Here is a 15128-nt window from a genome sequence, read left to right as displayed (position 1 = left end):
GTCACTGTCGGCCAGTGTTTAACTTTGAGCTCCGCTGACGAGATCGAAACAGCCGCGCCCGGAGTATTACGCGCCCTCGCCTCAGCTTGGTTGAGCACGCTTTCTGGTTAGCGTCAAAGTGATCTGCCCTGGTGCAAAGCTCGCTGTCTTTATCGCAGTTAGAGCGCTTTGACCGTGATGCTTTGAGCCGGTTTAAACATGCTTGGTCTAGCGATCTGTTCGGCCGTCTGAGCTCCTCTGACGAGATCTAATATTAATAAGATGGAAACGGTTAGCTGTCTGAGCTCCTCTGACGAGATCTAATATTAATAAGATGGAAACGGTTAGCTGTCTGAGCTCCTCTGACGAGATCTAATATTAATAAGATGGAAACGGTTAGCTGTCCTGAGATTGAGCACATGTAGTCACAATGTGTGTATTATTAAACAGTGCTGCTGGGCTTGCATTTCAAGGTGCCTTTGGACGCTTCCTGTAGGGTCATTTAGTATTTTGACCGGAAATGGAGGCATGCTCACCCGTCCGGTGTCATTGCGTTATGCCCTACACTAGTAGAGTGACATCACGGTAACCATGGTAACAGCCTAACATTTCGACACTTCCTGTTCATACTACTACTATTATACTACATGTACACGTACATGTAGCTGTCCTGCAAGGGCACGGGAAGAATCGATGGTTAGTTGTTAGGAGGGGAGAGGAAAGTGTGTGTGTAGCGCGGGGGGGGGGGGGAGGCTGCGGGAGAGGGGAGGAAAAGATGGATGCTTGAACATCATGCTTCCGATGACCAGGCCGGGGGAAGAGTACAGCGCATTGTGGTGATAAATGCACAAAAGCGTTTAGGAAAAGAAGCCCAAGACTCTTGCATGACCAGCAGTGGCCCTATCTAAGGCTCGAGGGTTGATAAGGGACTTTACAAAATAATGTAGTAGTAGTAGTAGTTATTTGATTTGATTTTCCTATCTACAATATACTTGATTGGATTTGTCACCATTGCCTTCTTTGCTTCCGCTTTTTGAATTCTTCATTCCGACACCCAGTTTGTTATCAAAATAAAGTCAACGTTCTCAGTAGTAGTAGTAGTAGTAGAATTTATTATTTTACCAGGGAACTCCCAACAGGCGTTACCTTTTTATTGAAATGAGGCCTCCATGTACAGGTGGTCCTCCGATCCAGGCCGGGTCGTTTGACTGGAAATAACCTCCCATGGTCCTGTCAAAACGGGTTTATTCAAACAATACGACATGGAAAGAAGGACACCAAAGATACAAGGGATGAAACTCGGCAATGAAATCAAAATGATAAATTGAAGTAGTCGAATCCAAAGAAACTCTAGGCAGATGTATCAAGCCCCCCCCCCCCCCCCATAGGGTCCAGCGGATTCTGCCGGCAGAAAAATTGGCAGAATTCGGTACTTTTTCTGGTAAGTTTCATGCATGTTTGGTATGTGGATAAAGAAATGGAGCAGAATTTGAGGAATTGCCCGCCATAACTTCATAAGGTTTGTATGGTTCTGCCAATTTTTCTGCTTTTCGAGCAGCATCCGCCGGTCCCTACCCCCCCCCCCCCCCCTGGTCCTAGTTGTAGTACTCGTCTGGGGACAGGTGGTGACAGGTCGCCTTATAAGAGTGGTCGCATTGACAGGTTTCACTATACATGTACGTACATTCAGGATTCTTGAAGTCGAAGGATGTGTAACTGCTAGTGCTAGCCCAGCACAGTCTCACTACACAATCATTACACTGGAAGTATGATCAATTTCATGGTCCGATCTAGGCCTCGCACAAGTCTAGGAGAAACAATGCGCTAATGCTATCCTCCGCACGTACCATGTATGATGACTCTCACAGTCTCAGGCAACTACATCATGTACATACTACAGTTGCAGGAAAAGGCCTACCAGCTGCCAAGACAAGAGTCCATAGCTCCGTGCACTTTTGATATAAATGTATTTATGATACTCCATTTAAAAAAAAGAGGACCATTTAAATTTTACAAGGTATCCGTTTTGTCCAACACTAACGGTTATAAGCAGGATACTGTTGAGTCAAAATGTGCAACAATTAGCACAAACCTGACTGATGTGATACTGACATTCAACGACCTGATGCTTAGCTGCATCACGTCTGGAATGCGCAAACCAACAGCCTTCCAACTTGGAAGGTTCTAAGTAACAGTTAGTTATGAAGTAACATAAGAAAGGGGAAGGGGAGCGCACTCTAGACGAAAACAAGCTAAACATCACAGCGAACTAAGAATGTTAGGTATGATAAGATGATGGCGAAACGGATAACTAACGTTTGTTACTTGTAAACGTATGGTCCTCTTTTTTTTAAATTGTAATCCTTGGCTCTCCATCCGAGTTACTCCATTTGAACGTCATTACAATCATGCCCTGTCACTGTACACTCCACTATTAACAACAGCCAGAGCCTAGACTACAATGTAGGCTGAAGGTTCATACAGCAGGGAGAGCATAACGTGTTTACAAGAAAACCTTCGGCTTGCGACCAGCGCAGGTTGCTGAATTTTATGTGGTTTACCCGGAGTACGTATATTATGACCAGTACAGTTCATGGTCACGGCACGGGAATACTGTGTTTCAGAAATACTTGTCGATGTGGAGTCGTATTACGAGATCCACAACGTCCCGCACAGTCGAGTTTCAAACGCTGCGCTCACTCAGTCACTGCCTTTTTATCATGGTGGCCTACCAGGTCTACCGCATGCACTACTACCATGGATGGTACCGTTGGACAATGTCAAAGACAGCAGCCATTCCACTCTGGAAGTCTCGATGCTGTATTAGTAGATGTGTGACCAGGTGACCAGGTGACCATGATGACTGCAGTGCAGGCCAAGGCAAAGGCACAGGACTGTCATCGTGTTTATGTGCATGACTGTACATGACTGTACTCAACTCAAGCCTTTTGTACCGGGGCAAAAATGCCATCTTGAAATGCAACTAAAACCCGGACCGACCCGGTCCGACCGTGCCGACCTGAGGGTGAAGGGATTCCGGATCGATAGCCGCAACGCATTTTTGATACAAGGGTGTTTTATCCCCAAGCGTCAAGCTATCGGTCCAAGTCTCTCCCCTCCCTCTACCGAAGGTTCGAAGGAGAGAAGAAGCGTGCTTACGGCGAACGTGTCAATGAAGTCGAGCATGGCTCCTGTCTTCTCTTCCTGTGGTGGGATGGGCTCTGAAGCAGCCGTAGTAGTCAAGAGGCTGGCGCATGGCTTGGCCGCCAAACACAATGCTGCCTATAGCCGGGTTGTAGCTTGGCTGCGGTGCTGCTTGGCATTTTCTCTTGCCAGATCTGCCATCCGTTGCGTCCGTGGATCACGCTCTGTTCGCCGTCGTCGCTTCGACCTTGCGCCTGTCGTCGCTGTCGACCTTGTCCAGGCTGAGGCGCGTCTGGCTCGACAATTTATGACATCAGACTGTATTTACATTAATTTTTATCTCCTTTCTTCCTGTTGTTTAATTACTGTCCGGCGTGTATTTACCGCCAGATTGCCAGGTGCGTGTTTACCACTGCAATTATGAATAAAGTTACTGAGGACGGGACTAAAACCCGGACCCAAAGCGGCAAAGGCCAAGGCAAAGCCTCAAAGGCAAAACTATTTACTTGTAGATCAACATCAGTAGTACAGTACATGGCTGTACTGCATTTCTACGTGACTGTCTCAGTGCTTGGTTGCCAAGGACATCCGCTTCCCAGCACAACGCATCGTAGCAACTGCATCGGCGCATTTCGACGACGCTGTTCAAAAAGCGAAAAAGTGGGAACAGTCACTGCCACTGGTACATGGTAGATATCCATGCATGGCAGCTAGGAGCGATCACAATGAATCATCCGTTGACACATAAAACACAGCGACACTCGACAGGCGTAGTACGTGTACAGCAGCTGGGTGTAGGTTTCCATGATATCCCACCATACCGAGCAAAGGGCTCATCGCGTTTTGACATAATTATCAAGCTGTAGTACAGGTAGTGATAGTGATTAGTGTAGACACTTCTTTCAGTCTTCTTATTGATTTGTTCTGTCAGACAGGCGAACACAGGCGAAGTTTAGTTGAATCAGTAACTGTTCATGGCACCTATGTTGCGAAAGGCGCCCCACCTCATCGAATGAAGGCTAAAAACGCGAGGAGAGAAAGAGAGAGAGAGAAACCTATCCCTAGGTGCAGGACTGTTCGAACTAGAAAGTGGGGGCACATTACGACCGGTTACGTTTAGTGACGGTTCAGCAACGCTCCTCACAATAGCCATTCTGACTTTACCGACAACACTGAATGGTGTTTGGCTAGAAGACTTGAAGTGATCGCCTATGCCCAGCCCCGGCAGGCAGAGTTCAATACAGACAGTCAGTAGTACTAGTAGTAGCTGGTCTAGTCAGTCCCGGACGACATAGCAGAGCGCAGTGCAGTGCAGAGACCACCTGGATAGCGTTTTACCGACAATAGCCGCACAATGTCGGACAAAGACGATGACAGCAGTCTGAATAAAAGCGGTGAGTTGCATACCAGTTACTGTCTTTACATAACTGGCAAACATAATCCTTGCACAGTGGAATAGTTATTATTCCCCTGCTCAAAAGATTTGTTAAAAGGTACTAGGTCGAAACATCTATCCGTATTTCACTAGTTATGCAAGCGCTACCCTGGTCATCAGTCTCCCCCTCCCCCATTATTTGAACCTCAATACAGTTTCCAAATCTGTAATGAATAAATGATATCGACGCAGCCACACCATGGTTTTTGACACACACACATACACACACACACACACACACACACACACACACACACACACACACACACACACACACACACACACACACAGAGTATAATATACAGGTTCAGTAGGCGCCGCATTGAAGGACATTTCCACACCTTCTGACTAGTGTACAAGGACCTTCAATACTCCAACCTTGGCAGTGTCTGCTCCAGAGCCGGGTCAGCGACCCGGTTGGGGGGCACTTGGACCTGTTTGGAAAAAGAACACCGGGTCACCTGTTACCCGGTTGGAAATACATCAGAGAGCTCCAAAATATTTACAACTCCCTGATGTACAATTACAACTCCCTGATGTACAATCATGTACATGCAGTAGCCGCACTAGAACGTACCCGGCTCTGACCCGGCTCTGACCCGGCTCTGACCCGGCTCTGACCCGGCTCTGACCCGGCTCTGACCCGGCTCTGACCTGGCTCTGACCCGGTAGCAATGGTTGTGCCAGGCACACGTGTACCCGGTTGGTTTGAAATCCTGGAGCAGACACTGCTTGGCTGTCCACATGGAATCATACGGGTGCTGCAAGACCTGTGATGGCATTCTCATAGTACAGTTGGCTACTCTCTGAAAGCTGGTGTTGCATTGAGCATTAGAGCTGTTGTTGACAGAAAATGGTTTGACTAAAAACACATTAGCAGGCCGAAATGCTGCTAAGCTGCAGCAAGCAATGCAGTTTCAACGTGCTCAGCCGGTCTGGGGCCTGGTGATCATCACTGATTATGCACGTGCTCCAAATATGTGTGCACGGCCGTGCGATGTAGCCACGCATATTATACATTCTAGTATATGAACCGATGAAGTTTCCTTTGTGTGTGTGTGCGTGTGTGTGCGTGCGTGTGTGTGCGTGTGTGTGTGTGTGTGTGTGTGTGTGTGTGTGTGTGTGTGTGTGTGTGTGTGTGTGCGTACGTGGATACGGTGCGGGCTTGCAAATTTCCTCTATCCTGATTGTGTGCTCCCGCTGGCAGACGATGACATGGCCAACTACTTGGATGACTTTGAAGACGACGATGACTTCAATGCTGACGATGGTGGCGCCAACGATACCCAGGACAGTGACACAGAGGACAAGGAGCTTGAGAAGATGCTCGAAGCTGACGATGCCATGAATGTAGAATTCGAGAAGAGCCTGGCCATGCTCCCTACCAGGTCTGAGGATGAGGGCGTGAGCAAAGTCGCACTGCCACCAACACCACAGGCTGCAGGCAGCCACGCTTCTCCTCGAGCCACGCCAGAAGAGAAGCACAAAGAAGAGACCGCCACCGTGGTATCAAAGACGACCATTAAGGCCTGGGAGTCGGCTGAAAATGCCGATGGCCTTGGGGGGTCTGCACAGGATGTTGTCGTATTGGAGATCGATGGCCGGCTGGAACTGGTCCACAACGATGACATCCGGGCGCAGGACATGATTGGATTGGCACCGGAGGCAGAAGAGAAGGAAGCCGAACAGTTGCAAAGGGAGCGGGAGAAGAATGCACAGCAAGAGTTGGAACAAAAGGAGAACAAGAGGAGAGAAAAGCAATCAACAAGTCAAACTAGTTTGTCCAATCAGTCGAGTATTCAATCCACTGGTGGTACTAGCAGTACTAAGCGGCCAGAAAAACCTGGTAGCAAAGAGGCCTGGGCAGCCCCTGGCCAGTCTACAAAGCCATCCACCAGCACTGCAGCTGCCAGCAAGAAAGCCTTAACTGCCCAGTCACAACTATACTCAACACAGTCCATGCCAAGCTTCGGCACTTCACGGTCTACCTCCAAAGGAGCATCACATCTCAAGTCGATGCAAAGCTCGACCGATGACGGTGCCTTCAATGCCTGGCTTTCACGGAAGAAGAAAAAAGATAGGGCAAAATCAGCGTCAAGACAACCGTCTACCTTATCAAAAGCGGAAATAGAAAAGCAGAAGCGAGAAAGTGGCGAGGCAGCTTTTGCTGGTTGGCTTGAGCAGAAGAAGGAGAGGCAACGCAAGGAACTACAAATGAAGAAGCGGCTTGAGGCTAAACAAAAAGAGGAGGAGAAAGAAAGAGAATCTCGTCAGAAAATGAGTGAGGGCTTGTACGAGGGATGGTGCTCAGAGAAGTCGAAGCAGAAGCGCCTCGAAGCGGAGCTTGCACAGCTTGCAAAGGAGCACGAAGAGGCCAGGATAAAGACAATAACTGAGGAGGAGAACCATGAGGCATATCAACGGTGAGTTCAAATACTTTCCATTGTACAGGTGCCACAATAAAGCCCACCCAACCACTCTACACTGTGTGCACACGGTATTGCCCTCTACACTGTGTGCACACAGTATTGGCCGTTGTTACGGTCACGGGTCATGTGGCTTGACCAAAAGGCAAAGGCATAGTGTGCATGGGGTTTAGTGAGCTGTGTCTGTGTCTGCGTCTGCAATTTCCTGTTACTTTACTAGTGCAATTAATGGTTTGTAGAACACAATCACACTTCACAGCTGTCTTCCTCGTACACCCCGGCTCCATCACACTTTATGGCTGTGCTCCGAGCTCTCGCATGTACCATGTGTACATGTAATGCTATTGAATTGTGACCATTGTAAACATGCACGATGTACATGACAACACCTCCTCATCCACAGCCAAACACTGGTAGTATAGTGAAGCACGACAAACTATAGATCGCACATCCTGTGTGTGTGTGTGTGTGTGTGTGTGTGTGTGTGTGTGTGTGCACGTGTGTGTGTGTGTATGTGTGTGTGTGTGTGTGTGTGCATGTGTGTGTATGCGTGCGAGCGTGTGTACATGTGTGTGTGCACGTGTGTGTGTGTGTGTGTTTGTGTATGTGTGACATGTGTAAGTGAAGAGATGTATTGTACACAAGTAGCAGCGGTGCATTGTGTGCTGTGATGACATGTCACTGAACTCGGCACTGGTGAAGTTACGAAGCGAGCTTGAGTAAGTGAAACCTACTTTGTTCTTAAACTGCCGCTTTGTTTGTAGGTGGATCCAGAGAAAGGAAACGGAGGCGCTTAAAACGCAAGAACTAATGGCACTAAAGCGACAAAAACAGGTTGAAGAGGCGCGGCGAATCAAGAGGTCCCTTGAGTTACGGTATGTACATGACTGTAGTACAGTCTCCAGTCCAGTGGCCGCCGCCGCCGCTGATTTCCTATTCATCTATTCTAACTTTAGCGCCTTCCCTCGCACAAGCAAGTTAAAATAAGCGAGGCATCTTTGGACTTAAGAGTGCTAGCTTCGGAAACACCTGGTTGAAGCTCAGAGTAGAGCAAAATCACTGTGACCAGTTGTGAGAGTGTGGACCCGATCAACTTGTACAACTATAATGATAGTGTTAATGAGGTGGATAGGGAGGGGTGATGGGAAAGACATACTGCAGTGAAGCAAGATCCATTGTCCGGAAAGACGCAGCTGGACAAGAAATATCTGTCTATTTTCTTTCCAGCAAAATAGGCCGGGCACCACTTCAAGTGTGATTTAAAAGAATGAAAGCATAATGATGTCAGTCTTGGGTGCAGTGCAAAGCAATGCAGTGCAGCGTGTGCACTATTGTAGTTCGGATTGCTGTTAACGAGTGCTTCGAGTATTAGCACAGCTAGTGCCCAAAGAAACTTCAAGAAAGCCTTGACGTCACAGTGGTCAACGTGCACTGTATAATTGTCCAAATCCAGAAATGTCAGTCTCGGTCACGGTCTATGCAATACTACCGTATTTTACCGGTTGTAAGCCGTCGACCCCGGTTATAGGTCGACCCCCGTATCCCGGGAGGTCTCATTTCTGCGTTTTAAAGTTTTCACCCAACGAAGCACTACCAACCACTCCCTGCTACTAACACCTCAACAAATCATGTAAACATTCCTTATTGGAGGGTATAACGTCCCAATCCTTGAAAAAGGCCAATAAACTGGCAAACATGTGTACACATGGTGCACTCATGCATGCAGGGCAAGTTATTTTTTGTAAGATTCTGATAGTTCCCGGTTATAAGTCGAATCCCGGTTGTAAGTCGACCCCCACCCTTTCTCCTTCTATTTTTAGTCGTAAAAGGTCGACTTACAACCGGAAAAATACGGTATGTGTTTAGGTGCCACACTGTATAACACACCGTTGGTGACTCCGGAGGTATAAGTGATATTATCCAGTTAAGGAATTAGAACAATCTTGATGATCTCATAACATGTATACGCTGTATAACATGTATACGCTGTAAAGGAAAATACTTGGGTGGACACCAGGGCACACCCATTCCTGCAGCACTGCAAATCGGAGCCAGTTCCATTAGAATACAACAATTTGGCACTTGGCCAACGTCAGCTAAACGAAACAATGGTCATTTACCTGATGTTGGCCAAGTGCCAAAACGTTTAGGAATAGTTCCGGACAAGCACTTAATTAAGAGATGAAGCCTCAAGAAGCCTGATTCTCTGATTGTAGCATTTTCAAGGCAAAGCGTATAGACATGGGCAAGTCTTCCATCATTGAAGGAATAGGTTCAAAACAGGGGCGTCAGAACCGATGCGGCCAAAGCTTTGGCCGCACCAATAATTTTAATGTGAGTTTGGAAACAATGAAATATGGGCTATTTGGGCCCAATTTTCCAAAACATTTCCCGGGGATGGGCCCCCGGACCCATGTCACCCCTCCTCTCGCCTTTCATAGCCGCAATAATGTGGAATACCTTCTGACACTCCTGCTAAGCAAGCAAGTAGCCTTTTCATCCAGTGTTCTTCTAAAAGAATGCTGTATTCTCTTTCCCAGTCATTTCATCTTGAATACAGACGACACCTTGGCAATAAAACGTACCGATTGTTATGTTCCTGGAAGAACATTTTCAACTCATATTACGCTCCCTTGCCTCAGCTTGGTTGAGCGCTCTTTCCGGTTAGTGTCAAAGTTCCCTTCACTCGTGCAAAGCTTGCTGGCTTTCTCGCAGTCAGAGCACTCTGACCCTGATGCTTTGAGCCCATTTAGAAATACCGAGTCTGTTGTTCATTATTGGACTTCATTGCGATTACAGTTTGGCCAGTCCCTTCGAGTTACGCTGACGCCAGGAGACCTAACAAGGTCGAAACGGCTAGCTGTCCGGAGATGGAGAGGTAAATTGTACTGAAGTAAAGTTTGCTTCTCCTGTCTGGTGTGCTTCTTCAATTGTGTATTCTCTTCAGCTACCACCCTCGGTACTAACACTGCACTGCGTGTTGACAGCAGAGGAAAGAAGACTGTTTTCTCGCTCTCAGCCATAGTCATGCAGGCGTCCAATCCAGACCTTGATCCAACATTAGTCAAGTCCTCAGACACTGGAAAGAGTGTGGTCTGATCTGGCTGCTGAATTTGATGACACGTGTCGCTAGGTATGCCATTGTCCAAGCCCGTCAGGTTTTCCGCAACGAGAGCTCCACGTGTGTGTGTGTGTGTGTGTGTGTGTGTGTGTGTACGTGCGTGTGTCAAGTACGGTGCACATATTTCCAGAAACTTGAGTTCACAACAAGATGCTACGACTATGTCTAGCTCTGTGGTGCTGCTGCTTGAGATGTCAGCTGTATGTTGGCGATCTTCTTGTACATCCCAGTTAATGCAGTCACCCCATGCACTAACTTCCCGGCCTTCTCAAGACAAGTCCGCTTTATACTCTATGAGCTTGCACTGCAGCAGCTTTACCAATACCTATAATAACAAAGTGATGTACAGTTGGTACATAGGAGCTACCACATCACACTGACTGTATAATTATAACACTATCGACCCGCACTGTTGGCTTGCCTAGCTACATGTCAGTGGAGCACTGCCGTCCTGTCTCAGTGCTACCTTGGCATCACCTTGGAGGATTATCACGAGCTGCCTTGTTCTTTGCCGTGACTGTCTCGCCGGTATACTGTACACGTGTTAGCCACTCTCGTCTGGTGTTGAGACTGCATATCGGACCAATCACTAACTAGGGAATGACCCCATGTGATAAGTATTTCAAAGCCAAACCTGGCACACTGAGGACAGTGAGGTGCTAGTGATTATAGTTAGTATTACAGTCATTGACCAGTGAAACATACGCCATTGACCAGTGAAACATACGCCATTGACCAGTGAAAGGTCCTGTCACGGTGTTGCCAGTGTTCCAGTGAAGAGTCTTTTCTGTTTCAATTTGTGAAGAACAGGATCTGTACGAGATGAAGTACATGTACACGTCCCGTTATCGGGTGCTGTCTGGCAATCGCTTGTGGGTGAAACTCGGAGTTGTAGCTGAACAGTTTTCATCCTTCTTGGTATGCCTATGTATGTCTCATTGGTGTACAAATAAATGCTTTGCTGGACCAGGCTTGAGTAACATACCCCTAAGTAAAGTAATCATCCCTGAATTCCCCAGTTTGTGTGAGCTCATATGATTTTCACCAGAGCCAACACATCACCACATTTCAGGTTACATGCTGTCGGCTTTCCAAAGGCTTGATCTCCCTGTCACTGAGTCGTTTATAATTATGTGAATTCTTCACTGCTTGTGTGCCGGGTGGCACCAGCACTACAGTATTCATGATCTGATACGCTGTACAAGTACATACATCCATCCAGAGTGGCATACCAGATACACTGTACATACATCCAGAGTGGCATACCAGATACACTGTACATACATCCAGAGTGGCATACCAGATACACTGTACATACATCCAGAGTGGCATACTAATGCACCATTCAGCTACAACCACTTCCAGAAGTCACAAATACAAGTTTGGAACAAATACACATAATATTAAATTTTATATGTACCTGTGCCTGGTGTACTTCGAAGTACATGTACATGTACATAATAATACTACTTTATTATACTGAGCATAGTTTGTAGCAAGCCCGGCCACTGTTACATCTGTCCCCGGGGAAAATCGTGATTCCGCGGACGCGTTTCCCCCCCCCCCGCGCTTTTTGCGATTTTTAAGACCACGTTTTCCGCGATTTTCCCGCGTTTTTTGAACTTTTTTGTTGCACTAGTAGTACATGTACATGTAGTAGTAAAATTTATTATTTTGATAGGGAACTACACGTACACACAGTGCACTGTTCGGTCAGCAACGTCTCATCGTGGCGGTTTTGTACTCAAATATGACGAGTGCTTACACCAGAGACTTGTAACTGATTGATTTCACTACATACTCAATGAAAATTGCCTCATATCAACTGCAAACTTGCCGCATATCAATAATATTCACCGCAAATTATGCCATATTATGCCGCGTTTTTTTGCGATTTTTCCGCGATTTTCCCTGGGGATAGTTACATGCACCATGCATGCTGATCTGTTGAGGAAGACCTAAGCTGCTAGCTGGTACTTCGAAGTATCATGGACCTGGCATGGCACACCGGGCCTGGGCAAGGGCTGCGAGTCACACAGCAGTCTGTCAGCAGCAGCAGCAGACTTGCGGGGTGGGGAATTTGACGCACCCGCAAGAACCCCACTGGCCACGGGTCAAAAGCAAAGCCCAGCGGCCAGATAGCACAGGCCACCCAGCACAGACTCCACTATCATCTCCGAGTCACTCCACACACACAATACAATATCAAACAGCTGAACCACTGCTGCTAGCCTCTGACTTGAGGTCAAGCTGCACGAAAACACAAATTACACATCGCCCAAGACAGCACAACAGACCAGCAGCACAAGTAGTGCACGTTCTACGTGTACACAACCACATTCAGGCAAGCAATCGTCGAGTTTACACTCCAGCCTCCACGCACACACGGAAAAGGACCGTGGCTTGGCTCCCGTCAAAATAAATTCTGGATTAGGGAGAAGAGGAACGCGGCGGCCCTATAAAATGACTGCCAGTGCCTGGTGACCCGGCAACAAAACTATTTGGTAGACCTACTGACCTACTGAGTGTGGCAAACAGGGAGCCGCACCCAAACCACCTGGGGTTGGGAACGACTCCCAGGTGGTATAGGAGCAGGAAGGGTGGGAATGATATCAACACCTACTTGAAGTAAAAAATAAATATCTCAATCAAACATTATTGTGATAAATAGAAAAGCTAGAGTGGAAATACAGAAATTGGTAATGTGGCATAACAGCCTGCAGAAAACAATTGGAAATGAATTCTAAAATAAATGCCTCAAGCCACGATCATCCGTGCATTGTTAGCTATGTCCGTCGATTGTACCATGAGCAGATAGCATGGCCAGAATAATACGTTGGTGAGCAATTTTCAGCAAAGTCTTGAACAATAAACAGCTGGTGAAGTAGTAGGCATCAGCCAAGTAGCTACATAGATAAAGTTGGACAAAACATCACAAAGACCACTACCATGTGCGTTATCCTAAAGTGTCCCTATTTTTGTGCAAAGGACCTGCTGCACCGACAAAGGCACAACATACATGTGTCATACGGCTACAGCAGCTCATCCTCCTCAGATCTGTGTTTCGTCACAGACTGTTCACTGATCCAGTAGGTGCAGCTCCACGGCAGGCAGAGGCAGCAGGACACACTAGCACTGTTCTGTCATATGACATCATCGCCAAATATATGACGTCATTGCACAATAAGTATTTTGAAGTAGTCAAACAGCAGCGTGTCTACAGAGAGCTTCTCTTTTCAAGCAGTGTAGCGTGATTGGGCAAGCCGGAGGAGCCGTAGTGCATAAGAAGACAGTCAAAATCTGGAACGCGGTTGAACGCAATACTTGCTACAGTTATGAGCAACTGGGCAGTGAATCCCCAGATGCGAAACGCCCTATTCCCATGCTCAGGATCAACGTAGTTAAAGGAGTGCATAAGGAACCTGTTCGCATGGAAGTCAATGTACTTTGACGAGTGGTTCTCAGAACTAAGAAACATCTCCAACGGCGCGCGAAACACAGCATCCACTTCTGCCTCCTGAATCCTTGGCGGGAAGTTCTCCGGTATGAAGCCCACCACGGGCACTACGGAACTCTGGTTGCGTGCGAAATGCGGCGGTAACTCTGTGCAAACTTCAACCTGGTGTTTCTGCAGGCCCACCTCCTCACTCGACTCTCTGAGTGCAGTAGCCATGGCACTCTCATCACCCTCATCATACCGCCCACCAGGCAGAGCCACTTCTCCACTGTGGTGCTTCAGCATAGCTGAGCGTTGCGTGAGCAGCACACTCAGCTTATCATCGGCATGGTTGAGAAACAATGGCACTAATACTGCAGCTGGCTGGTGTGGCCTTATGCGATCCTCAGATAGACGACAACGCTCGTGGTCCTCGAATCGGCGTCTCGCCAAAGAAGTTATTGATCCAGTGGTAGCTACACTGGCAGCAGAGGCAGCTGTACACATCGTCCTCTCCACCGATTTTACTAGCATTATAATCCTATTAATTTTTGCTTCGAAGTGAGGATAATGTTTTGGTCTTTTTGTAGCAAATTTCCAGGTAAGGCAATGACTGGGGAGGTAACTAGCTGAACTTGAAGTGAAGGATCGTGAACGGATTGGACAAGGACGTGACGTCTCTACGACAGCTAGCCAACGATGTGGCCAGAGCTACAACTACAAAAGTAAAACCTACAAAACAAAACAAAAAAGCAAGACTCTTATCAAAAAGACTCGAAAAATCTGCATACTGTACATAAAACTTGTGCACGTGTGAATCAAACAGATCTGATCTGTCTGCAATCTGATGCATTGTCATTGATGCAGTTGAGTATCATTCGGGGAAATCCCCATGGAATACTATTGCAGTAACCAGGTAACCACTGGTAACTGTTATCATCAGGCATTCATGGCGTAAGGGGTCGTCCGTATTTTTCGAAAAATTAAAAAATCCGTCCTCAGGCAGAAAGGGCTAGGGGGGGTGGGTGGTCAAGAGCGCTGGCGGAATTTTATTTATTTATTTTTTCTTCAGTGACTTCCATACACTTGTTGCACTGACATGTAGTGCATGCACTGTAGACGTAGCGTAGGATCGCAAACACCAGTATGATATACCGGTACATGACTCTTCATGTACTATAATGTAGTTGTAGGAGGTGCATGGCCGTCGGTAGACCTCCTACTCACTTTAGCTACTAGTAATTGACATACATGTTCATGTCTTTTTGCACATTTTCTCTTTTTCCCAACTCCAATGTTCATTGTATATACACAAATAGGAGATCCCCCCCCCCCCCGATATTGGCGTCAGCCTTTGGGTAATTCTGAAATAAAGATTATTAGATTATTATGTACATGTAGGTGCAATCAGTGAACATGGGGTCAGGAGTTCTTATTTTCGAGCTGGGCATCGGTAAAATCAAAAAATTATTGGGAAAAAATAGGGGGTGGGGGGGGGGGGGTGGGTCAGAGACAATTTTGCACGAGGACGGATTTTTTAATTTTTCGATAATTACGGACGACCCCTAATCGCGGTAATCATACCAT

General features: G+C 47.1%; 2 protein-coding genes across 2 annotated transcripts; one reads left to right on the top strand and one right to left on the bottom strand.

Annotated features, from left to right (window-relative positions):
- The first annotated feature begins 3984 nt into the window (after positions 1 to 3984).
- Positions 3985 to 10883, top strand: LOC135805309 (calponin homology domain-containing protein DDB_G0272472-like). The gene is made up of 4 exons (XM_065319328.1): positions 3985 to 4517; positions 5766 to 6981; positions 7749 to 7859; positions 9932 to 10883. Exons 1-4 carry the CDS (start codon positions 4478 to 4480, stop codon positions 9948 to 9950), a joined length of 1386 nt encoding a protein of 461 aa, XP_065175400.1. The 5' UTR covers positions 3985 to 4477; the 3' UTR covers positions 9951 to 10883.
- A 1436-nt stretch (positions 10884 to 12319) lies between these two features.
- On the bottom strand, positions 12320 to 14288 carry LOC135805308 (uncharacterized). Its single transcript, XM_065319327.1, has one exon. The coding sequence runs from the start codon at positions 14073 to 14075 to the stop codon at positions 13323 to 13325; it is 753 nt and encodes a 250-aa protein (XP_065175399.1). The 5' UTR covers positions 14076 to 14288; the 3' UTR covers positions 12320 to 13322.
- Positions 14289 to 15128: the final 840 nt, after the last annotated feature.

The sequence above is a fragment of the Sycon ciliatum genome, chromosome 1 (assembly GCF_964019385.1).
Source record: "Sycon ciliatum chromosome 1, ocSycCili1.1, whole genome shotgun sequence".
Taxonomy (NCBI): Eukaryota; Metazoa; Porifera; class Calcarea; order Leucosolenida; family Sycettidae; genus Sycon; species Sycon ciliatum.
Note: the sequence above shows the minus strand (reverse complement) of the source record. Positions and strands in the feature narration are given on the sequence as shown.

What these genes read in the sequence shown, in the direction of transcription:
- LOC135805309 (XM_065319328.1), top strand. Translation starts at nt 4,478, where the DNA reads ATGTCGGACAAAGACGATGACAGCAGTCTGAATAAAAGCG. An exon ending in CAGCAGTCTGAATAAAAGCG is followed by an intron (nt 4,518 to 5,765) that starts GTGAGTTGCATA and finishes TCCCGCTGGCAG; the next exon opens with ACGATGACATGGCCAACTAC. An exon ending in AACCATGAGGCATATCAACG is followed by an intron (nt 6,982 to 7,748) that starts GTGAGTTCAAAT and finishes CTTTGTTTGTAG; the next exon opens with GTGGATCCAGAGAAAGGAAA.
- LOC135805308 (XM_065319327.1), bottom strand. Translation starts at nt 14,075, where the DNA reads ATGCTAGTAAAATCGGTGGAGAGGACGATGTGTACAGCTGCCTCTGCT.